The sequence below is a fragment of the Pithys albifrons genome, chromosome 5, assembly GCF_047495875.1.
Source record: "Pithys albifrons albifrons isolate INPA30051 chromosome 5, PitAlb_v1, whole genome shotgun sequence".
Classification (NCBI taxonomy): Eukaryota; Metazoa; Chordata; class Aves; order Passeriformes; family Thamnophilidae; genus Pithys; species Pithys albifrons.
This window is the reverse complement of record NC_092462.1, coordinates 38581848-38606562: the sequence shown is the minus strand read 5'-3', so window position 1 is coordinate 38606562 and position 24715 is coordinate 38581848. Positions and strand designations below refer to the sequence as shown.

Below are 24715 nucleotides of genomic sequence, written 5' to 3'. Positions count from 1 at the left end.
CAGACATCCCCCACCAGCCCCAGCCGAGCCCTCCCACGCGCTCCCGGCGGGGCACCTCTGCTGCCCGGGACAGCCTCCGCAGGGCGCCCCCTCGCCGCAGCGCCGCGCCCGATCCCGCCTCGCTGCCTTCGTGGTTGCCGCGCTCTCCGGGGGGCGGCCGCATTGGGCCCCCGCCCTGCTCCCGCCCGCCCCGCTGCCGCCGGGCCGCGGCGCGCCCTGTGCCCGCGATGCGTCCGGCGGCGGAGCGCTGGCTGCTAGTAACAGCCGGGGGCGGGCGGGCGGGGAAGGGGGCTCCCGCCGCGGCTCGGCGCCGCCGCCCAGGCTGGGATTAGGCTCCCGCTCGGCTGCGATGCGGAGCGGCGGGGCGGGCGCGGCGGGGCCCAGCGGGAGGGCGCGGGGCGAGAGACAGTAGGTGGGCGGCGGACGCCGGGCGCGGAGCCGCCGGAGCTCTCCAGGGTGCTGGGGCGCTGCCCGCCGCCGGCGGGGAGCCGCGCCGCCCACCGAGCCCCGCTGATGCCTCGAACAGCACCACTCCCGGGCTCCGTCGCATCTCCGAGCAGCATGGCCCGGATTAGGTACCTCCGTGCGGCTGTCTCGGGGTTTTATCTCTGGGAAGCTGCGGTACTGCTCAGGTGAGTCGCTTGCTTTGGGAAAGTAAAAGTGTCCCCCTTCCCGGTTTTCCGGCAGCTGAAATGCCTGGGACTGGCACGGAGAACCGCCGCGGTCACCGCCTGTTCTCACTGCCTTCGGCAGCCAGGCTCAGGGCACGGCAACTAAATGCGTGGGTTCCACGCTTCGCGAATGACTGCGTAGCATTGCGCTGCCTCGAATTTTGCATTTTTCAAGCAGGAGGCTGTGTTTCTGCTTCATCTTCTCGCAGTTATAATCTGTGAGTTTTGTCACTGTTTTTAACAGGAATTGTAACATCAATGGTATTGGAAATTCTTCAGGTGCAAAGTGTCTATATAAAAAAAGTTGCAAAAGGTAATCTGAGTTTGGAATATACAGAACTTCCTTATTTGTCTCAGTTCTTTTCAGTAAAGGAAAATCACAGACTGTGTTATGTCAAGGAAGTCTTAAACAGCAACAGAAAAACACTGAGTGAAGGGATGGCATAGTCTACAGAACTTCCCTGAAGAGGGAAGGCTTTTGCTGTATTACTGCGAGTCTAGCATTTGTGTTATGAAAGATGGCAACATATCCATAAATTATGACCTGAGTAGAAGACTGAGGTTCATTCAGCTTTTTCTGATTTCTGCCTAGCACACCCTTTCTAGATAATGTTATTCTATTAATACAAGCATTCTTTGGAAGTAAGGTGATAGCAGGCTAAAATAAACTTGAGTCCTCCGTGAGGGAAAACTTTAAAACAAAAATCACACATGTACAAAACAGACTTCAATGTTATCATGTATTCACTACTAATGCAGTTAGCCATGCTTGCTACCAACAAATATTCTAGCTCTGTATCACAATAAACAAACTATGGCATATAATATGCCAGACAATTTTAAGAATCACATTGTTACTGAATAAAGATAAAAAAAGAAACTTGAATTTGAAAAGAGAGTTTGGGGATTGTACATGTAAGAGATTTATAACCACAAGGTTAATATAGCAGCGTGAAGTGGCTCACAATGATGGCACACTTCACAAGTGCTCACAGGCTTACAGCAAATCTTTCTTTCTTGATGTTAACTACCTGCTTTCTATCAACATACATAACATAGTTTATAATGTCATTTTATTGTAATTGTGCCAAAAGAAAGATAATTTAAGAAACTGAGTCACGTGGTAAGGGATTAATTTACACTGTGAGGAAAGAGGAAATTCACATATATTACAGTTTAAGTTTTCCAGTTTCATTGAGTATTAATGTTCAGATTAGATTACCAAACCCTTGTGTGGTTTACTCAATATAAGCAGTACTATGCTATTATTATTTTATTAAAATGTTTTTATAGCACTTATTTTTCCTCTGCATATTATTTAAATGTCATGCTACTGTTGGATTGTTTTTCTTTTATTTTAATGATATAAAAACACTTAATCCAGGGCATGGGGAAACTATGTCAATTTTGAAAAGCAGTCAGATATTTTGCATCACATGATTCTGGACTAACATATTTCCAAATATATGCAGGTATCTTATTTAGCATAAAATCAAACTATTGTCTTCAATGTCCAGATAACTGTGGTATTGTAATAGCCTTCTGCTATTAAACTGTCATTTTATGACAGTGAACGTGGGTACTGTGCACAAGGACTATATAGATTGAGAAAGAGTTCAGAAAACTGCTCTGAATCTATGTATATCTTTCATATTAATCTCAATATAGAGACTGCTGGTGACTTTAGATCCAGCAATAATGCATGAGAAACCCGAGTCAGTTCAAGACACCCATGAGACTTTCCCATGCTTTCAAAAGGGGGTGGGGGGGAAGTGTGGGGAAAGAAGCAGGCAAAATGTTAACAAATGTAAAGTTCTCAAGTTTCCTGGAGTGATTATTGCTAGTTCTTTTCCAGCTTAACCCTTGTGAAATTATTTCCATGAGAGCAAAGGGAACAGAGAATAGTAGAATACTGATTCCACTCTCTGTGAGACCCTCGGAGTACAGTCTTAGCACCTATATAACACTTGATGAGAAAGTGGATGTGCTGTGAATTTCTAGGAGCAGTCAAGTGTTTTACTTGTTCAGACATTTTGTAAAAAAATAACGTTATCTTCTCTTACATTGTGCAACATCAAAACTTTTCTGCTCTTCATTAAGAAACAGAAGGCTGTGTGAGAAGACTGGATGAACCTAATGAGAAAAGCTTTCAATACTTGTCCAGCAGCCCTGAGGCTATTTAAAATTACTGTTTAAATGATATGCCTGTGAAGATAGATATTTAGTTTTATTTTAGTGCAGTTCAAATAAAATCAAAAAAGAATTTTTTGGTTTAAATTACAGGCTTGCTACTTTAATGAGCAAAGTCTCAAGACTGGAATGCTTCAAAAGGAAACTGCACCTGATTTTTTTTTTTAATAATTAATTTTCCCTTCCCACATCAAAAGACCCTTAAAATTGGCAATGACTGAAACAAGATGTATATTGGTCATTGCATGATCTAATTATCAATTTGATTTCTAAAAGACATGGTAGAAAGATTAAAACATTAGAAGAACGACAAAGCTGGAGAAGGGTCTAGAGAGCAAGTCATATGAGGAGGGCTGAGGGAGCTGGGGTTGTTCAGCCTGGAGAAAAGGAGGCTCAGAGGAGACCTTGTTGCTCTCTACAGTTGTCTGAAAGGAGATTGTAGTAAGTTGGAGGTTAGCCTCTTCTCCCAGGCAAATAGCAACAGGAGAAGTGGAAATGCCCTCAGGCTATACTAGGGGAGGCTCAGGTTGGACATCAGTAAGGATTTCTTCACTGAAAGGGTGGCTGACCATTGGAACAGGCTGCCCAGGAAGGTGGTGGTGTAACCATCCCTGGAAGTGTTCAAGAAAAAATTAGACATGGCACTTGGTGCTCTGGTCAAGTTGCCATGGTGGTGTTCAGTCAAAGGTTGGACTCCATGATCTTGAAGTCTTTTCCAATCTTAATGATTCTGTGATTATTAATAGTCTTTCATAATATTGTGCATGTTCATACTACTATGTCACAGATGAAAAACACAGTTATTGATCCTATATTCATAGATTTTAAACACAAAAAAACATGGCTAAAGCACACAGCAGTCTGGTTTATGCAATATTTTTGAGGATGGGAAGAAAAGTTATGGTCAGACATCCCCAAAATAAATATTGTTTATTAAGGACTACCAGTCCAAGTTCCAGCATGAGGGGGTAGATGTAAAAGAGAGGGTCAAACCTATGGAAAAGATTTTAATGTAGCATAAAATTAACTGTAATTCACTGCCAAAGAAGCAAAAGCACTCCTGAGATATGGTTTGAAATTATAATAATACCTAAGACTGAATATTCTTCTGAGTTTTCATTAAAGTAATAGTATTACCAAAAAATGCTCTGGATTTGCCTGGATTCCAAGGGGTCATGAGGAAAGCAAGATCATATTTGTGGAGTTAACACAGAGATCATATTTTTCAGTGAGTTTTATAACAGCCCATGAACTTGCATGGGCACCAGCACTGTTCTATTAAAACAACACTGTAAGGAACCTGCCAGAGGCTCGTTTTATCATTAAAGGGTGTGGTATATCGATTTTACATGTAGACCTGTGTATGGGAAAAGCAGAGGGTGAAAAGTTAGGTGGCATCGCAAATGCAAAATAGATTCTCCTATTGTTGTATTTCTTTAGTTATCCATATTAGTACAGATCAAGAATCATGCCACAATTAGGGTATTGCCTTCTCATTACTCCATTGGCCTTACACTGAAGAAGCAGTATCACAGACATGGGTAATTGCTCTTAGAAATTAGATTCTTGTGGAAAAAGCCTCCATGCAACTTAACTCTGGGGCATATCTGAGTTCACAGTTAACTGGTTTTGAATTTTTTTCTGCATTTCATTGCAAATTGATTTCAGGTGAATAGCTTTAAGAAGTTCTTATTCTTTAAACCAGCATTAGTGCTTTCAAATAACAAAAGAGAAAAAAGATCACCTAAAAACTATTAAATCTGACATAGCATCCCATCTTTGAAGATCAAGATTTTCAGGTGTTCTAATGAGACTTCAGTAGTTTATTAATATGTTAAGAATTATACTTACAGTACTACTCCAGAAATAAAAGTGTCTGTTAAAATCAGGAAATGCATAAAAGCGTGTGAAAGAAAATTTATTAATTCAAGATGAGAGCACTGAGGTACACTACCTCTTCTCATCAGCTCAAACACAATTTTAAAGATGGTTTCTGTGACATAAATTGGTTGACAGCCTCCAGCCCTAAAGAAAAAGATGTAACGTGTCTCACAGAGTAGCAAGGAAAGGGTAGGTGAGCTGGGAGTTGAGACTCACAGCATGTCAGGAAGGAGCAGGATCCTACCAAAAATGTTTGCAGTCCCACAGCACATGTGCTGGAGAAGAACAGTTCAAACAAACAGATCAGGCTGAATGGCAAAGTTGGTGGTTAAGAGATAGGTCCAAGGCCACAGTCAAAGAGTCAGGTCAGCAGATCAGGCTCAGGATCAAAATTATGAAGGTACAAGAATGGGTGAAAATACACTTAGTCACTAGCTCATTTATCTCCCTGTCATTCTAGAGGGTGGGGGAAAAAAAAAAAAAGGAAAACCAAACATGGGAAAGAGAAACAAAAACAGATCCTGAGAGAACAGAGCTGAGCCCTGCTGAGGATTTTACAATACAAACAGCTCTGTATCCAAGCTGCGCTACTGCACTAGCAGCGCTTACACTGAGCCCAGGTAGTCAAACCCTTGTGATAAGGGTCCTTATAAAATGTTAGGAGAAGAGCATTGGGGTTCCCTTGCATGTATCCACATGGAGGCATTGTACTTTCCAAGACTCAGCCAAAATGAAGCAGGGGTTTTCTGACTAAGAATGTTCAAATTCCCTAGTATTTCAACTATACCAATGAAGACACTGAAATCCATTTGTACCAATCAGGAGTTTTGTCATGAGTACAAACTTGATCAGAACTTTTGCTATCCATTCCTTATTTTTATAAAAATTCAGTTATTTTTCTAAGTGTCTACCATGTATATAATTTTGGGGAAAAATAATGTGTATATTTTTCAGTTTATAGTGCTATAAACTGGAAAAAAAAAAGAAAAAAGAAATTTTAATTAAAACCATGAATCTTTCAATTGCAGTGCTAGTGACATTTTCTTACTTTTCAACCTCTCTCAATGCATTCCTAGCCAATTGACGCTAACAGCAACTGAAAGCAAGTAATATTGTGAGATAAATGCTGTTCTTTGGTATGATGATAAATGTAATAGCTCCTCTATCAGATTAGTCTTGTCCAGGAATCCTAGAAATCATGACAACCAGAGAGAATGAAAATTTTTACAAGATTAGAGCTTCTTATTTTAACAGGTTCAGAATACAAGCTTCAAATGACCTTACTGAGTATTATGTAATAATACCTATAGGGAATTATTCCTGCAAATCAGCTTTTCTCAAGCAATGAATGTGTGTGTTGCTTCTTGTCCTCTTTATTGCTTTTCCTACTGATTCTCCTGATGTTTATTGAAAGAATCAATAAAGGAAGATAGGTAATAGAAGGTATCACTTGTATTGATATGTAGACATCATGAATAGACGAAGTGAAAAACACCTCTTTAGGGATATCAACTGCCAACAGAAAGGAAGCATCTCAGAGAGTAGGAAAAGACGCGGCTAAAAACTGTGTCTAACAGGATTGCAGGACCTAAACAGAAGAATGAGAAGTGCAGCAGGAAGCAGAACAGTCTGCGCAGTAAATTCAAGAGAAAACAAGGTGAGGATCTTTAAGACTACTTTCTTTTCCTAGCACAATCCATTATTTTTTTATGGCTTCTAAAGCAACATGATCCTTTCTAGCTGATGTCTTTAAACCTCCATACTGAGGATAAAAAGAAATGAGTAAAAAGCAAAAAAATAGGCAGCATATGTTTATAAAAGTATAAAAGAATGTATATCATTATTACGTTTCCAGTCAGATGTCTAATTGCTCCTACACACACGGTGATGAATACAACAACAAACAGGGGAAATACTTGATCTACACTGAATTGGACTTTCCACATAATGATCAGAATCACAGAATCAATTAGGTTGGAAAAGACCTCTGAGATCATCAGGTCTGACCTATGACTGACCACCAGGTCAGCTAGACCATGGTATTAAGTTTCACATCCAGTCTTTTCTCAAACACCTGCAGAAATGGTGACTTCACACTCCAAATTTTTTTTTATAGAATTTTTTCTATACCACACACCACCCTGTTGTTTCTCTGGACTTAATACAAATGTACAAAATACGTGGGGACAGCAGGGAGAGCCAGGGCTATTTCCAGGTAGGAACTTCCCTGAGGAAGATCAGTCTTCTTCAATATTGTTATGCTGAAGTTTCTTTCTGGTGACATGAAACATTAGCAAAATGCAGTTTTCAAGGGAAACAGTCTGAGACCACAAAAAGGTAGAAAATTTCAGGAAGACTCTGGCCCAACAAAGTCATGTGGTGGGACTGCTGAAACAGTGAAGCTGCACAAGTAGGGCGGCTACTGATTAATACAAATCAATGGTTATAGGAAACTGCAAGCCAGCAGATTACCTTGAGACTCTCTTGGTGAAGCAATAGAGTAGAACACAGGAGTATTAAATTATCTCAAACTGTGAGACTGAGTTAATTGCTGTTAACCTGCTTGTGATTCTTACAGTTAAAACTAACTTAGGAAGGGTATTGTAAACAAAATCAGAACAGCTATGACATTTTTTAAAAAACTAATTTTTTTCCTCTTCCCAATTAAAATTCAAACTGTAGTTATAACTACATAACTTACTGTCTTAATATTTGGCTCTTTATTGCATTCCATCTTTGATATAAAATAGAAATATAAATATATTTAATCTAAAAAAAAATTGGCTTAAGCTACCCATCACACCATTGCCCAGGGCTTCATATACTATGTACAGTTTGCGTAAGACTCCACTATATCTAGAGTTTATCTCCAGTTCCTTGTAAAATATATTATAAACATATTCTGCCTGTCTGAATTCTGGAAGGTAAATCGTGAACCTAATGTAATCCTACATAACATCTCTAAGAATCCACAAGTGCCAGAATATGTAATTTCACAGATGAATTCCTACAAAATTGGCTATTTACAATTTTCTATGATATTAACAATTAATTAATTTTAATTCCACAATTAAGCACTCAGCAGTTAATAAAATTATACAACCATGGTTATCCAAAAGGTTGACCTTTTTTTTTTTTTTTAACTATTATGACTTTACATCTTGGTGGATGATGCAGAGCTTAGAGGCTATTTTGTGGAAAGTTGGTTTATAATGTTCTGGGATACAAAGTGACTCAATTATGAAAAACATCCTGAGTTTTTGTCCTGGTAAGTCTTTTAATTTCAAAGAGTTTTCAAAACTGCACTGTCCTCTATTAGATTCAGTAATGCACAGGAGAGTCCATTCTCTGGGCATAGGTAGGCTGATACATCCATGAACAGGAACCAACTAAACTTCCAGTTTTACGAGCAACATATCTGCTGACTAAGAGTGCCCTACTAGATAAATAAATGTCACGAAGTAGTAAGTTGCTGGGAAAAATAAAACTTTGAAATCAATCATGATTAAAGCACTGATTTCACACAGCTAAATTATGGCTAACACCAGTATTCTAGGGTAAATGTTAATTCTGTGCCTAAGCATCTATATAGCACTTCTGTGAAGGAATGTGCATCTGTGCAATGTTTTCCTTGATGGTATCATGTCAAATCCATTACCTCTGACTCAGCAGTATCAGAACTAAATTCAAAGTGGGCAGGTTTCAGTATCAAATCTGCACTATAGCCCATAAAAGACATAGTGGGTGTTTGCTTTCGTCTGTTAGAAAGAATCCTTTATGGAAAATTTTAAGGGATTTTTTCAGGGTTTTGTTTTTTGTTAAAAATAAAAAAAGATTTATCAGAGTTTGTTTAAACTCTTAATTTGCAACTGTTAGAGTAAAATAAAATATCTTCTAGTTTCCTTCACTTTTTGCACACTAAATATTGATAGTCAATTGTTTTGAGCATAATATTGCAAGTTTTTACTACACAAAATGAAGTGCCCCCACTTGAGACTGTAATCTATGATTACAGAAACTACAATACAGTGAACTGGAATTAAAAATGCTATTTTCAAGTTTCTTCATATATGTGTTAATATTTTACCAATTTTATCCCCAAATCCCACTGTGCAAATGACCTCTCAAATTATCTCTTTCTATCTATCTTTGTTGTGCCTTTACACATATCCTTGGTTCTTAGAGTGCTCAAATTTTCATCTGTAATCAAAATGTGAGTACAAAGGCATTCATTCAGATTCTCTAAATAATAATTAACAGAATGTCTTTTTTTCATCCTTTTTGACAGGGATGACTCCCTCAGGAGATAAGGTATCTTGCACATAATAGAGGCTGCAACACCCTTTGTTGGTTGAGGGGTTGGTCCTCAATGTCTGCATGGTCATGCAGGGAAGGGGAGGGAATGCTCTACCTGGACCCCATGAAGTCCTTCGCTCAGCTGTTGTAGGCTTTGTGGGGGCAGCAGGGGGTCAGTGCAGGTCATGATCTTTCCATCAAGCAGCTTATTTCCAGTTCTTAACACAAAGCTTAGATGACTGAGATGATAATTAGGGGGGTACTGACATAGTGAAGACTAGAACAGCATAGACTAAATATGTATCTGAGAGGAAGTTTAAGCATCACTTTCTGTGTGTGAAACAGAATGCGTGTAGTGGACCAGGATAATTTTGGTGGAAGCATGAAAGGCTAGCAGCACTGTTTTTTTAACCTTCACATTATTTCCTCTGACTTTTTCCGTAAGGAATATGCTTCAGTGCATGCATTAGGAACACTGGGTTCTGTCATAATGTGGCATGAATTCTGTCATTCTCTTCATCACCCTGAAGCTCAACTCTGTTTTTGTTAAAGAAGGTCTTATACTGAATGATTATAGTCTTGATCCTGGAGAGACTTAATAAAAAAGTAAAAAAATTACTTAATCCACATATTTTGCATAAATTAACACAGCTGGTTGAACATCACCATTCCTATCTCACAAAAAATTCCAAAGCTCTGAAAATATTTTCTTGTTTTTTCAATGCTGAAAAAGAAGTTTAAGTTGAAGAATGCAGGAAAGATCTTTACCAAATCTATAGGGAAGATGTTCTGAGTTTTTGAAAATTAGAATCCAAGCGCCCAACTTCAGTTTCCATTAACATTAGCAAACTGTTTGTGGCTGACAAAATAGAAAGGACACTGAACAATATTCTACCCAAGACTGCCAACATTTCATAAAAAAATATTTAAACATATGTTTCTGTAAAACTCTGTCTCAAGAAAACAGTGTTTTTTCAACTGAAAACATTTTGTCTGAAGTGCAACTTTTAAATTAATAACTCACATCTACAATAGAATTAACTGGCTAATCAAAATATTTTCATGAGAAGTGTTTTGGAAAAAAACACTTTATAGAGTGACTTTTCAGGCTATACTCAGCTTTTCTCTAACTCAACTTACATCAGACTTACTTTGGAGAAAAAGACTAATCTTCTAGAGTCACTGGACATGCTCACTCAAGATACAGAACTGACACAAGCAGAGCTTCCCTAATGCAAACAGAATGGTGTTTAAGTGAATTGTGTTTCAACCTTCACAAACCTGAGGTTTTAATTAAAAATCAATTTTGTATCTAGTTTTGGTAAACCTCAACCTTATAATTCTGTTGAAGATTTTGTGTGAATAATTTTATAAAGAGTATAAACTGAGAAGAAGCATAGCAAAGAACTCATTTTCAGTTTTGGTTATAGTTTACAACTCATAAAAGCAATCAAGACAAAGAAGAGCAGAATACTTATAATATTCTAATTGGTTATTAATTATAAGTACAAGAAATATTCCTTTTCTACAGATATACACTTTAGTGGACACTGTTCCTGTTTATATTGAGTGACAGTACAGCAACCTAGTACATGCAAAGCTGATGGGGCAATGCCACAATAGCAAAAAAATCCATTAGAACTAAAAACCACAGTATCATAGATTCATCATAGAATCATAGAATCGATTGGGTTGGAAAAGATCTCCGAGATCATCAAGTCCAACCCTTGGTCCAACTCCAGTCCATTTACTAGATCATGGCACTCAGTGCCACGTCCAATCTGCATTTAAAAATCTCCAGGGATGGTGAATCCACCACCTCTCTGGGCAGGCCATTCCAATGCCTGATTACTCTCTCTGTAAGCATTTTTTTCTGATATCCAACTTAAATTTCCCCTGGTGGAGCTTAAGCCCGTGCCCCCTTGTCCTATTGCTGAGTGCCTGGGAGAAGAGACCAACCCCCACCTGGCTAAAACTTCCCTTCAGGTAGTTAAGAGACAGTGATGAGGTCACCTCTGAGCCTCCTCTTCTCCAGGCTAAACAACCCCAGCTCCCTCAGCCTCTCCCTATAGGACTTATGCTCCAGTCCCTTCACCAGCCTTATTGCTCTTCTCCGGACCCACTCCAGCCCCTCAATATCCTTTCTGAACTGAGGGGCCCAGAACTGAACACAGTACTCAAGGTGTGGCCTCACCAATGTAGAGTACAGGGGAAGGATCACTTCCCTGGTCCTGCTGGCCACACTATTTTTGATACAGAACAAGATGCCATTGGCCTTCTTGGCCACCTTGGCACACTGTTGGCTCATGTTGAGCTTCCTGTCAATTAGTACTCCAAGGTCCCTTTCTGCCTGGCTGCTCTCCAGCCACTCTGTGCCCAGCCTGTAGCGCTGCATGGGGTTGTTGTGGTCAAAGTGCAGGACCCGAGACTTGGCCTTATTGAACTTCATCCCATTGGAATCAGCCCATCTCTCAAGTCTATCCATATACCTCTGTAGAGCCCTCCTGCCTTCCAGCAGGTCAACACTCCCTTCCAACTTGGTGTCATCAGCAAGTTTGCTGATGATGGACTCAATCCCCTCATCTAAATCATCAATAAAGATGTTAAACAGGACTGGACCCAACACAGACCGCTGGGGAACACCACTGGTGACCAGCCGCCAGCTGGATGCGGCTCTGTTCACCAGCACTGTCTGGGCCCGACCCTCCAGCCAGCTCCTAATCCAGCAGAGGGTACACTCGTCCAAGCCATGGGCTACCAGCTTTTCCAGGAGTATATTGTGGGAGACTGTGTCAAAGGCCTTGCTGAATTCCGGATAGACCACATCCACAGCCTTCCCCTCATCCACCAGGTGGGTCACCTGATCGTAAAAAGAGATCAGGTTGGTCAGACAGGACCTGCCCCTCCTAAACCCATGCTGGCTGGGTCTAATCCCTTGTCCATCCTGAAGGTGCTGTGTGATTGCATTCAAGATGATCTCCTCCATAACCCTGCCAGGCACGGAGGTCAGGCTGACAGGCCTGTAGTTGCCAGGGTCAGCCTTGCAGCCAGTAATATGCAGCTTAACAATTTAAAGAACATTTTGAGATGTATTTTAAATACCGAATCAACAAAGCAGCTATTAACCTGTAGGAATCTATATACAGAATTTAAAGGCTGCTCTTAGATCTAGGAAGAATTTGCTAGAGAAACAGTAGTTTGCAGATTTTAGTTGTATTAATTCACCTGTCAGTCTAGTGTTTCCTCATTGTCATCAGCTAAATTACTATGCATTATAGTGGTGAAAGACACCAGTCAGTTCCTGTACAGGTTCAATTGGTTAGAGGAATCATTCATTAATCATGAAAATAAATGTAATAGTTCAACTCTGATGGCTTTTATAGAAGGATATCTGGTGTAATAAAATATAATATGCAGAAATTATTTTCCTTGGTCGTTTTGCAGTCAATCCATTACTCCAATAACTTTTCTCCATTATTCAGTTAATACACAAATTATTCTTTATAGTGAAATAGTAATGCTCAGACTGCTATGAGTAAGTAGTTTACAGTTTCTATTTTCAAAAATATTCCATTCAGTCTAGCCAAGTATTAGCTATGGAAAAAAAAAAGTTATTTGCATTTGTGGAAAATCTAACTATCTTTAATTGAAAGTTAAAGTTGTCAAAAGCTAAACCCGTTTAGTAGGTCTTTGGGAGAGAGAATTTGAATATTTGAATATTTGTCAGAATTTGAATATTTGAAATATTTTCTGCCCCAAGTTGGTTGAATAAATTCAGAAATTGAAAGAAACTAAGACCTGAGTTTAGAAAATTTATAAAAATAGTCGATGCAACAGGTAAAAAAGACTATTAAGCAAGTGCTTCTGGGAAAAAAGTTAATGAATATTCAGAACAGAATAATAATTTATATACTATATTAATATATATGCTGCATGGCTGAAATTGACAAAAATAAACTTGGCTTAAACAAGAAAGCAAAATTACAGAGACAACACATAGTTTGTTGAAATCGTATCTTAATTACAATAGAAAGCTTTGTCCATAGGATTATGAGGAATCCTGTTGAATTAGTTTTCTTCCTTTGCCCTAAGAGATTGTTTTTTTCCTAAATAAGGGGATAGTAAAGCATTTTGCTTATATATATTTACCAAGTCACAGACTAAAACAAATGTATACAAACCTAACCTTATATAATATAATATATAGAATATATAGAATATAATGGCCTCTGACCTGTATAATGGTGATCTTGTCACAATGGCTTAATCAGAAGACTTAAAACCCAATTATTTTCCATTTTTTCTCTCTGTTAAGGAAAGCTGAAACAATCCAAAGCAATTCAAAGCTTTTTGAAACTATTCTACATAATTTATGTACTTTATGTAAAACAGGAAGATTAGTTGGTTCCTGCTCATGGATGTATCAGCCTACCTATGCCCAGAGAATGGACTCTCCTGTGCATTACTGAATCTAATAGAGGACAGTACAGTTTTGAAACATGTGTTTACATAAAGTCAATGTGTTTACTTGAACAAGCTATTTTAATACCATGACAAAAAAGACCAGAGGAACACCGTAGAGCTGAAGGGATTCTCAACTGTATTAATAAAAGGAAAAAAAAAAACACGACACCATAAAGGTATCAGGATCATCATTAAAAAAATTCTTGTAGTCATTGTCTAAGCTACAAAAGCACTAAAATTTAATGTTAGTTCTATCACTGAAATAGAAAAATTAATTTTATTCAAATCAGAGAGAAAACGTTTTCTTAGTAGGTGTATGGAAGTGCAATCCCATGTATATTTCATATAGCTCTCATTTATAACCACTGAAATCATAAAGAATGGATAATTGGAGAACTTAAAATGGAAATTTGTTGTTTGTTGCATATAAAAATTATTACTTTGACTGAAAATGTGTCCTGATGTGACTCTACTGATCTCTGCAGCATTATAACAAAAAATTAATCTGACCATTTGCACTTAGTCAAAATAAGAGGATAAAAGGGCAATTAGAAAAATCTAGAAGTGTGAAAAATCAGCAGAAAATCTAACTTGTTCCACAAAATATTTAAAATTCTCTTGAGGGTTTTTCTTAGAAAATACCCCTTTAAAATCTTAGAAATACAATGCCACTGCTCCTCTCTAAGTTTAAATGACAGTCTTTTCTCTGGCAAGTACAAATTGAGAGTTGTGTGTTTTCTATGATCTGATAAAATTATTGTTATCTAAAACATTGCAGGATATGAAAATCTGCATTTTCATTGTACTAAGAACTGTCAACTTTGTGACCTACAACAAATAAAAGAGATTTCATCTTTACTTAGCAAAAACATATTATTGTCAGTTTTAGCACAAATAAAAGGAAAAGCATTAGAAATGAGTCTTTTTTACCACATTGCTAACTTAATTCTTTCTCCTTCATTTACAATCTTTTGTTGTATTACATGCCAACCTCTTCCACTATTCTTTCCCCATTGGAATCACCATTTGGTTTTCTTGGTCCCTCAGAATGAAATTAATTTATTCAGCAATAAAGTATATTTGAAGCAGAATTATTATCATGCTGAAATACAAGTGAGTTGGAAGGAATTTATCCTCATGTATGAACCTTGAGGAAGGTAATGATCACAATGCAGATAATGTAAAGAGCTTGAGTCTTCCAAAGGATAATTCAGAGAAAGAGATGATTTTTCAGTTTTGTTTTGTTTCTTAAAAGAAACTCTCTCTGTGTGAGCTAGAACAGGACAGCAGTGACAGCCTATTCTATGTCACTTTCAGTACTGGATCCATGCAGCTATGACCCTCTGACACAGTTTCTGGATTTCCAGAATGGCCCTGAATTTTTATGAATAAATGTTGTTGATGAATGGCCTCCCATAACAGAACTCTATGTGTCTTTTGTTTCTTATGATAAATTTTCATTTTCAGTAAAGAGATTGTTTTAAAATCTTATTAAAATTATGAAAAATATTTGCTTTAAAAATATCTACCCCTTCTGAACTCCCATTCCACAATATTTGCCTCATCTTCAAGGCTTTCAAAATTTAAAATTGTTTATTGCAATAAAACTTAGAAAATTGTATTTCCCTTCTGCCACAGCTATCTCAGGTAACCAGTTTAAACACATCATACCTCAAAAGAATCAGAGAATCAATTAGGTTGGAAAAGACCTCTGAAATCATCAAGTTCAACCTATAACTTAACACCATGTTATCAACTAGATCATGGCACTAAATGCCACATCAAGTCTTGCCTTAAACCTCCGGGGACAGTGAGTTCACCACTTCTTTGGGCATCCCATTCCAATGCTCAATCACTCTTTCTGTGTAGAACTTCTTCCTAATGTCTAACCTAAATGGGCCCTGGTACAGCTTAAGACTGTGTCCTCTTGTCCTACCGCTGGTTGGCTGGGAGAAGAGCCCAACTCTCATCTGGCTACAACCTCTTTTCAGGTAGTTGCAGAGAGTGATAAGGTCTTCCCTGAGCCTTCTCTTCTCCAGGCTAAACAACCCAGCTCCCTCAGCTACTCCTCACAGGACTTATGTTCTGGACCCTTCACCAGCCTCGTTGCCCTGCTCTGGACATGCTCCAGCACCTCAACATCCTTCCTAAATTGAGAGCCTCAGAACTGGACACATCACTTGAGGTGTGGTCTCACCACTTACCAATAAAGTGGAACAATCATTTCCCTGGTCCTGTTGGCCACACTATTCCAGATAGGCCAGGATGCCATTGGCCTTCTTGGCTGTCTGGGTACACTGATGGTTCATGTTCAGTTTCCTGTCGATCAGAACCGCCAAATCCCTTTCTGCCTGGCCAGTCTTCAGCCACTCTATGCCCAGCCTGTGTCACTGCAAGGGGTTGTTGTGGCCAAAGTGCAGGACAAGGCACTTGGTTCTGCTAAACAACTGTGGATAAAGCTAAGGTTTTTCAAAATTTTTGCACAGATTTTCATTAAAGTGCATTTTTTTCAGTTAAGTAGCATGACATGGATGTTTTATTATCCACAAAAATTAAAGGAATTAGTATTTCTTTACATTGGACTTTATGTTTGTTTTTCCTGTTAATTCTACCCAATGTAGTTTATGAAGACCTATATTGTTCAGAGGAGGACTTAAAGACTTTCTTCATACTATGAAATCTTATTGCTACAATCTTCAAAATGCAAGGAAATGTCTGTAATCCATCATTACCAATTTGAGTATCATTTCCTTTTAGCAGGCCTCGTTAATAACATGGTTACACTGAATAAGTTTTTCTTTTAAAACTGATGAATTCTATCAACATTACTTACAGAATCAAGGGCAGTAGTCATGAGATTAATTCACCTAACCATTATTGGTGAACCAGTGAATAAGTACCAGTTACTTATTTACTGAAATGCTTTTTTTTAGTGCTCTTTGAGAGATGTAACTAAGTGCATATTGGCTGTAGTTTTTGCTTTCCTTATGAGGGTGTAATTAATTTCTTTGAGCTTCTCTGTGAACCACTTTAATACAAAGTGCATTAAAAACATTCAAACATCAGCTGGAGAGAATGGACCACAAACAGAACATCCAATTGCTCCAGGCATTTGGCCATGCTGTCTGAGAGAATAAGTTAAGTAATGAAATGAAAGAGCTATTGGACCATCACAATGCATGTAGCAGCACTATAGTATGTGTTGTAAGATGAAACGCAAACCTTCTACCTCTTTGAATGACTTAAATAGATTGTGTTTGAGACAAAAGAAGTAATTTATGATCAGATAAGAAAAATGAACAAGCCAAATTACAAGACAGTAACTTGGTGTTAATATAACATTTTCAATATAAAATACGTAGTTTAACTATGGAAGAAAAATATTTAACTTACTGTATAATTCAAAGATAATTTGTAGCAATTGCATTCAAAAGTAAGTCAGGGAGACTTGAGACTACTCAGAATCATTTGGATAAATTAGTGAACTCTTCTAACTTGGACTTGGAAATTTTTCTCTAGAAACATTGCAGTGGAAGGTATAATTACAGCACACCATATCTTTTCTTAGTCTCTATCACCTGCCTGCAGTAGCAACATAAAAAAAGACTCAGCAAACAGTGTAAGATGTAATTTCTTCCTTCATTTTTGTCTATACTATTCTTATTAAGTCCTTCTGGAATGATACAACCTTTCTTATTCAAATGCTAGCAGTAGTCCATTTCTTCTACAATATTTTCAAATAAATAAATATTTTTAAGCCTGAAACAACACACTGAAGCAATTTTTAAGAACACATCTTGAACATGAAATGTTGAAAAGAGAGAAATCATTGAAAACAAGAACTTTCTGCAGTACACAAATGATATAAAAGCCTCAAAGACAGTGGGATTGAAATTGCCTTTGAAAATAAATCTTTAAAAATAAAGCTTATATAAAACACTTTCATATGTAAAGTTCCTTTCCTTTATTTGTGCTTTGGTAAAAATGTGCAGAAATTTGGGATAGGTAGAAAAGAGACCGCTTCTGAGTAGAACAGAGTGATTCTTAAAAAAACAAAACAAAACAAACAACAAACCAAAACAAAACATGGGAAAGCAATCAGATTTTTGCAGCTTTAGATATTTTAGAGGTGGAAACATTTGTGAAGATTGTAAAATTCCCTACAAAGAGTTTTTCTTAATTGTTTCCTTTTGGAAGAAGGGAAGAGAGAAATTTTCTCTCACAAACATGCCTACTTTAAATAGACGTTTCAGGAGCACAGATTTATGACCTATGCTTTATCTTGGTAGCTAAATTGCCGGCTGCTATGAGAACTCCCATTTAAAGTCTGTAGATGTTGATGGTCTGGCTGCATAGCTGTGTTAACTATACACACACACACACACACATGCACACACATACATATATATACACACACACACACATATATATATATATATATATATATATCAGACTTTTCTAGTAGCAATTATTTAAAAAACATAAAAGAATCAATAATAATGCAAACATATTCTCAGCAGAGGAAAAGAACTGAGTCCCGTCACCTACAATTACAGTCATATGTGTCACAGCTTCCTAAGACTTAGCTGCCTCTTGAAACACACAGGGCTTTCTATCTCAGCTCAACATGTTAAACTATTCCTGAACTGTTTCATGGTTGAAAGCATTTTAATTTTTGTCTAAATGTGTTCCTGGCCACTTCCTATCCATTTGCTTTCATTCAACATTAAAATCTAGGTTAAAATTCTTTATTCTTTGCAGGTGTATGCCACAGATAGAACATTAGCTCATTTTTTTCTAGTAGTGGTCAAGCTCTGAGTTTTTAAGATGCCTGTACTTTGTGGACAGCTCAAGCGCAGTTTCCATTCTGGAGCTAAATTCTATACTGTGCAAAGAGCTGATGCTCTTACAACTGCTTAGTAAGTCAAATGCCCAGTTGTGAAGGAAGTGAGCAAAATGAGCCAACAGTGCAACATGTAACTTGCAACCCTGATTATGGGTTACAGTACAGGCAACTGCTAGCCTGAAACTCTGTCTTGTGTAGAAGGACCCTGAGAAGACACCATTTTACACTTGGAACTATGCCCATTACTTCCCTTCCTTACGCTCCTCAAATCCATCAAGTGTCTTTTGACAGTCTGAAGATTTCTGCATGAGGTTTGCAATGTCTACTCTGAATTTAGCCTGCTTTTCTGTGTATCATAGTTCATTCCTTTTCACCAAGTTAGCCATATATGAAACACAGTACCTTATATTTTGCTAAGTTGTTTGTTTCAGAAAGCTGTATTGTATTGGTTGATACAGTGTGATCTTCTGTTAAGTCATCTTTATTATTAAACTGTGTGCTCAAATTCCCATTTGAGTTTGTCTGACTGTCATTGATTTTTCTTCTGCCTGACTTCTTTAGATAAAGTGTCCAACATTTTCTGCTCTTTAAGGTATTTATACACTTCAATCATGCTAATTCTTTCAACTTTCTTTTTTGATAAACTAAACAGATTAAGCTTTTAAGGTCTCTTACTTGATGCAAATTTCCCTAAGTCTCAGGTCATGGCTTAGTGGCTTTGTTCAGTACCTTTCCTAGTGTTTTAATGTCCTTTTAAAACTTGGATTTGGAATTTGATGCAACGTCCCAGAACTGGTCTCATTAATATTGCATAAATAATAAGTGACCTTCATGCTTCTACTTACTCTTTCAATCTTTCCACACCACTGGATAGCACAGTGGTGCAGTGAGAACTTTACCATCACCATGCTGAATTGTTCGACATGAATTCTGAATCCTTCTTCAGACACAACTCTTTCCTCCAACTCTGCCCATATTCCCAGTTCATATATCTCTTAATACCTCTCCTCAGAGTGTTTTAAGTGGTTTTACTTAAATAGATTGAACTTAAGAAATAGGTTATTTTCTTGACATCATCACTGTTCATACATCTGTCAATTCTTCTTGCATTTCTTAGTTTTAAACCATCAATGATTTTGTGTTTTCTTTCCAGATCAGATGTGGCAGTGCTGAACACCATTATTACTAGTAGGTTTTAGGTTTTTGTTTGGAATTTAGACTGTGGGTGCTCATCTAGAGAAACTTCATCTTGTCTGTGCTGGGCTGCTTTTTACTATCTATCACATTGTCTTGGGTTAATGTCTTCAGCTTGACCTAACAGTTTCTGACTCAAATATGATGTTTGGTAGGTTTTGCACTGTCAGAGCCTGGTGATTTAGTACTTCTTCCTATCTCAGACCATGAAATTCCAATTTGACAGTCTTCCAGTATTGATGCAAAGCTTATCTGTCCTCAGATTTTAGATGACTAGACCAAAGACAGGAGTAATTATAGTCCTTGTGATTCTAATTCTCTCTTAATTTCTGGCTTTGTGTAACAGCTTATTTAAACCAAAAATTCTTACCCTAACTTTTGATTGTGTAAATTCATCATAATTGATCACAATAATTTTTCACTGCATCTCTTTATATTTTCAATATTTTTCTTGATTCTTGTCTACTACTTTAACAAATTTCCTTTTAATGTTTTGGAAGAGCTTAATTCACATTGTAAAAATGTTCAGGATACATTCAGAAAAGTGAAATTATGTACTGCTCAAAGTCAGAAATTGGAAAATTGTTTAAATACGTATACCTGTCAGTAACATGTACCAATATCTCAGAGAAACAACACAGAATCACTCCCCAGGCAAACATTCTTGTTGGTAACTTCTCCTCATAAATTATAAACAAATCAAAGATTGTGAGGTCAGAATCTCTTTCCAATAAAAGACTCCAGCAATGGGAGGCCTCTACATGTGAAAAAAAATTGTACAGCTTTCTTTCTCAGTAATTTAAAATAGCATAATGTCTTTATGCTAATCACAAGTCCATTGTACCTTACTTTTGAATGCACTTACTGATATTAAAATTCTTGTTGATATTAAAATTCTTATAATTCTTCCTGTTAGAAAATGCATGTACAAATTATTTAAAAAACTGTGACCAGTCAGAATAAATTCCCTCTGGAGGCACGCAAAGCTGTTCCTAGACTTATGTAAGAGTTGTGTGTCAAGGACGAAGCTCTGTGCATTAACACTACAAGGAGCTAAATTCTTAGTTCATGAAAGGAATGTAGCTTTCTCTAACTCTTTAGCCAGAGGCCTAGTTTTCAGAGGCAGTGTGCAATAAAACTGAAGATCCCTTACCATGTATAATAAATTTTTATGTTAATCTGTAAACAGAAACTACCTTCCTAAAATCCACTGCCTTACTCAGGTTTTACTGTAGTATCAAGTCTTGCCCATTCTTAACTAGATGAGTATTACCCAAGTCAGCTCAGACAGAGGAAAGTTTTATTTGTCCAGTAGAATTCTTGAAATACATGTTTTTGATTAAAGTTAAATTGAAAGTGCAGAATTCTGCAGTACTCAACCAGCTTTTACTCACAGCACACCAAACTGAGTTAAAGGGAAAACATTCCTGGAAGAAATTGCAAGTTACAGCTTGTTTCTGAGACAAAACTTGCTTACACAAAATGCATTAATTATATTGAAATGTATTGTTTTCATAAGCAGGCGGAAAAATTATTCAAGATATTCTGAGACTTATAACTGACTAATGAAACAAATATTAATGATGCTAATAATACAAAAAGGTAAATGTTACTTTGAGAAAATCCACAGTCACAGCAATTACTAATTTTCCTATTCAGCATTAGTTACCTTATCTTCAAAGTAATCTATTCCATGGCAAAGCAACAACTACAAGTACAACAAAGACAGACCTAGGAAAAGTTCAGTGAAGTGAAAAAAGGACAAACAAAAAAATTCTTAATTCAGAGAAAGTGGTTCATATTGAAGCTAGCAATGGTTCTTTCTATGTTTGTGTTCTGGATAATTTATTTATAATAGCAATAAAAATATAGGGTTACATATCCTGTAGTATAGAAATTCTATATACCCTATAAAATAGAAATATAAATTTCTTGTAGAAGAGTATTAGAAAGAAACCTAAGTGGTATGTATACACACAGAGACTTGATTCTCCTGTCTTGCAAGTAGATAATATCCATCAGATATTACAGAAATATAAATGACTACAAGTTGTAATACTGTGATGAAGCAGATCCACCCAGAATGATTGATAATGAACACAATAGCAATAGTATAATTTCAAAATGAACTATAAAAATAAGTTAACTGCTTACCTTCTCAGAAAAGGAAATACATTCTCCAGCTATAGGAAGAAATACAGCTAGGTTAGCTACTGAAGGAGAGCAAAGAAAGATTTTTACTGAAAATGATATCAAAGTATTCAGAACAATTTAGAAATTCATGAAAAATTTAGAAAAATACAAATTAACTTACATACATAGAATAGAATAAACACTAGATAAGCAAAAAAATCCCCAAAACAACAGAAACAATTTTACCTTTCTAATTTTATTTAATATTACAGTTAAAAGACTTCCAGTTTTAATTAAACTATGAGTAAACCATAGCATTCTAGCAATTTCAATGTTCATATTCTGTGTGTCCAAATTTGTAACACTCAAGATCTAATATGAAATATTTTTTTATTTAAGATATTAAATCCAAATTTCAAACTTGAAGACAAAAGTTTTAGTAGACCTTGTAAATGGAACTTGCCATAAAAGTGTAACTTTTTATATCCTGAATAACAGAGTCTTGAGAAGAAAAAGTTACATTCTCAGTTTGCACTCCACGCGAGTTCTGCATACACAAATATCTGTATGGAAGTTTTCCATTTTGAAACTCCACACACTGTTAACAATTAATGTTTATCATCCTTTTCTTATGTTAGAAAATTCCTAAGGATTTTACATTATTCCCCATGCTTAATTCTAAACAAAGGAATATTTAAGCACTTCTAAAAGAGTGAATTGGCATGAAGACAATGAAGTAGGTAAGTAAAAGGCATTCAAATCCCCTGCAACAGTTTTTTTTTCTAGAATTCAGCACAAACAGCCAAAGCTCTTTATCTTTTTTGAGGCTCCAAAAGCCACAAATTATTTTAGTTGCACTGTGTATCAAAATGTTACTCAAAATTTTATTTATGTATATATTTACTGACTGTATTTTTTTTCAATATGGTGGGCAGCACTCAGGTAAGAGTTCCATAACAATAAAGATTTTTTTCTTTGGGTCGACATGACTGATCACAGTGCCAATACTTTTCTGCGGAGCACACTTTAGAATGTCAGTGGAAGTTTTGCATGCATATAGAGAGAAGGCTACAGAAGATGAAATTTGTCATGTGGCACTGAGAAGAAAATTTTGTCCTAGAATAGTTCCTTCAGTAACTTGTTGGGGTTTTTTTCCCACTGTAGCAGTCTCTTTTAACAGAAAAAAAAAACCCCTCTAAGACAATGTAAAGATTAACATCTGTCTTACTGTGTCTAAATATCAACATAAAACAAAAATTGATATTACTATTTTATTCAAAATTCTTACTACTTTTTCTTTTTTTCTTTTTTTTTCCCCTGGCCTAGGCTACCATTACACCACACCTGACTAAACAGACCAATCTTAGAATAGACTCCAAAATATGGCATTCCACATACACAGCTATTTCCACAGATGACATTATTTAACTCGGTGATAACATATTGATAACTGTTGACTGAAAGTGTTATTCATCTTCAGAAGTTCTGAGGAAGTTACAGCCACCTACAACTGCAGATTAGCAAAATAAAATTTGCATATTAAATGTCAGATATAGAAAGAAAATGTTTCAATATATTTGCTATTACTATTTTTGAAGCATTAATTAGCTGGAAAGGCAGCCTTAGCTTTCCTATTTTCTTGTTCATACAAATAGTAACTATGACTGACTAAATGAAATTAAAGTTTGCTTAACAAAATTTCTAACAAGTTGTTTATTTTTCCTTCCTGTCAGCTTGGTAGCCACAAAGGAAACGGACAGTGCAAGATCTCGTAGCATGCCAATGTCGCCATCAGATTTCCTGGATAAACTAATGGGTAGAATGTCAGGCTATGATGCAAGGATAAGACCAAATTTCAAAGGTAATTTAAAAATGAAGTCTTCAGGTTTTCAGTATTTCAGTATCACTGCTCACACAAATGCAATTTCTGGAACAAATATGAAGTTAAAGTACATTCACTGGAAAAATTAAAAAGGGGCCTCCTTTTCCCTTTCTTTTGCATGTATGGCAGTTAATTTCAGTAGTAGTACACTCTATCACTGTCACTTTTGCAGCTGACCAATTGCTGACCTTTTATAAATTTAGCTATCATTAGATTTGAATTGTTGAATATGGTTTGTTGATCTATTTTCTTTCCTGAATGTTGCTAGTGGATTCAGATTTCAATCTTAGTTTATCATAGCCTAAAACACTCCAGAAAGCAAGTTCTGTGAAAGATAGGCCAGATCTTCATATCTGCCTGGTTTTAACTAAAAGGAAGAGTGTCCTATGACCTAACCATCAGATTCAAACTCAAGACAGCTTACCTTAGTTACCAATTCTATCACCAAATTAGATCATTTGCTCCTGTGCCCCAGCTATACTTTGAAATGCCAAAGGGATCATCTTTCCTCTTGTTTTTTTTTCCTATTCTCAGTTCTCCACTAAAACTGTGAGTTCTCAATACCTGGAATTGTCTCTTGGCATGTGCTCTGTAGGCACTTATCACAAAGAAGATTCAAACAAGACAAGATTCAAAGAAGACTGAAAATCCAAAACTTGCAAATGAAAAGATTACATCTTTCAAGGGTCTAAGAGTAAATCATATTATCCACTCTGGCAAGCTAAAGTACAGTATTTAATGAAGGATTACACAAACCATATTTTTACATGAAAATGTAAAGTATTTTACAGACAAACACCACCCATTCTAACTTTTGCAGTCTGGAAAGTTTATGTAAATTTGACTATCCTTTTTTTTTTTTTTGAAAACAAGGAGTTCCAATAGTATAGTTGAATCACATTTAACTCTATTACTGAGTTTTTAAACAAGCTATCAGTCTTGAAAATCATCCAGAATAGAAATAGCATTTTGAAAATTATATTACTCTTACTTTTTCTTACCTGTTTTCTCCTGTGCCTATCTTCTTGAGTTCAAGAGGTTCTCTTAGCTATAACATTTAACTATAAAGCAGGCCATGTTTACAACAAAAATTTTCCTTCACATTGACAGTCCTTTCTCCTGCAATTCATCTGTCACTGCCTTTCCATCTTAATTCTT

General features: G+C 36.8%; 1 protein-coding gene across 5 annotated transcripts in view; it reads left to right on the top strand.

The window, feature by feature from the left end:
- The first annotated feature begins 236 nt into the window (after positions 1-236).
- Positions 237-24715, top strand: part of GLRA3 (glycine receptor alpha 3) — a 94475-nt gene continuing 69996 nt past the window's right edge. For 3 of the 5 annotated variants that reach the window (XM_071556259.1, XM_071556263.1, XM_071556262.1), the window contains exons 1-2: positions 240-632; positions 23409-23536. In XM_071556259.1, coding sequence (XP_071412360.1) covers positions 514-632; positions 23409-23536 — 247 coding nt within the window. In that variant the 5' untranslated portion in view covers positions 240-513. Of the gene's footprint in view, positions 633-23408; positions 23537-24715 lie in introns of all 5 variants that reach the window. The other 2 variants (XM_071556261.1, XM_071556260.1) reach the window with 2 other exon arrangements.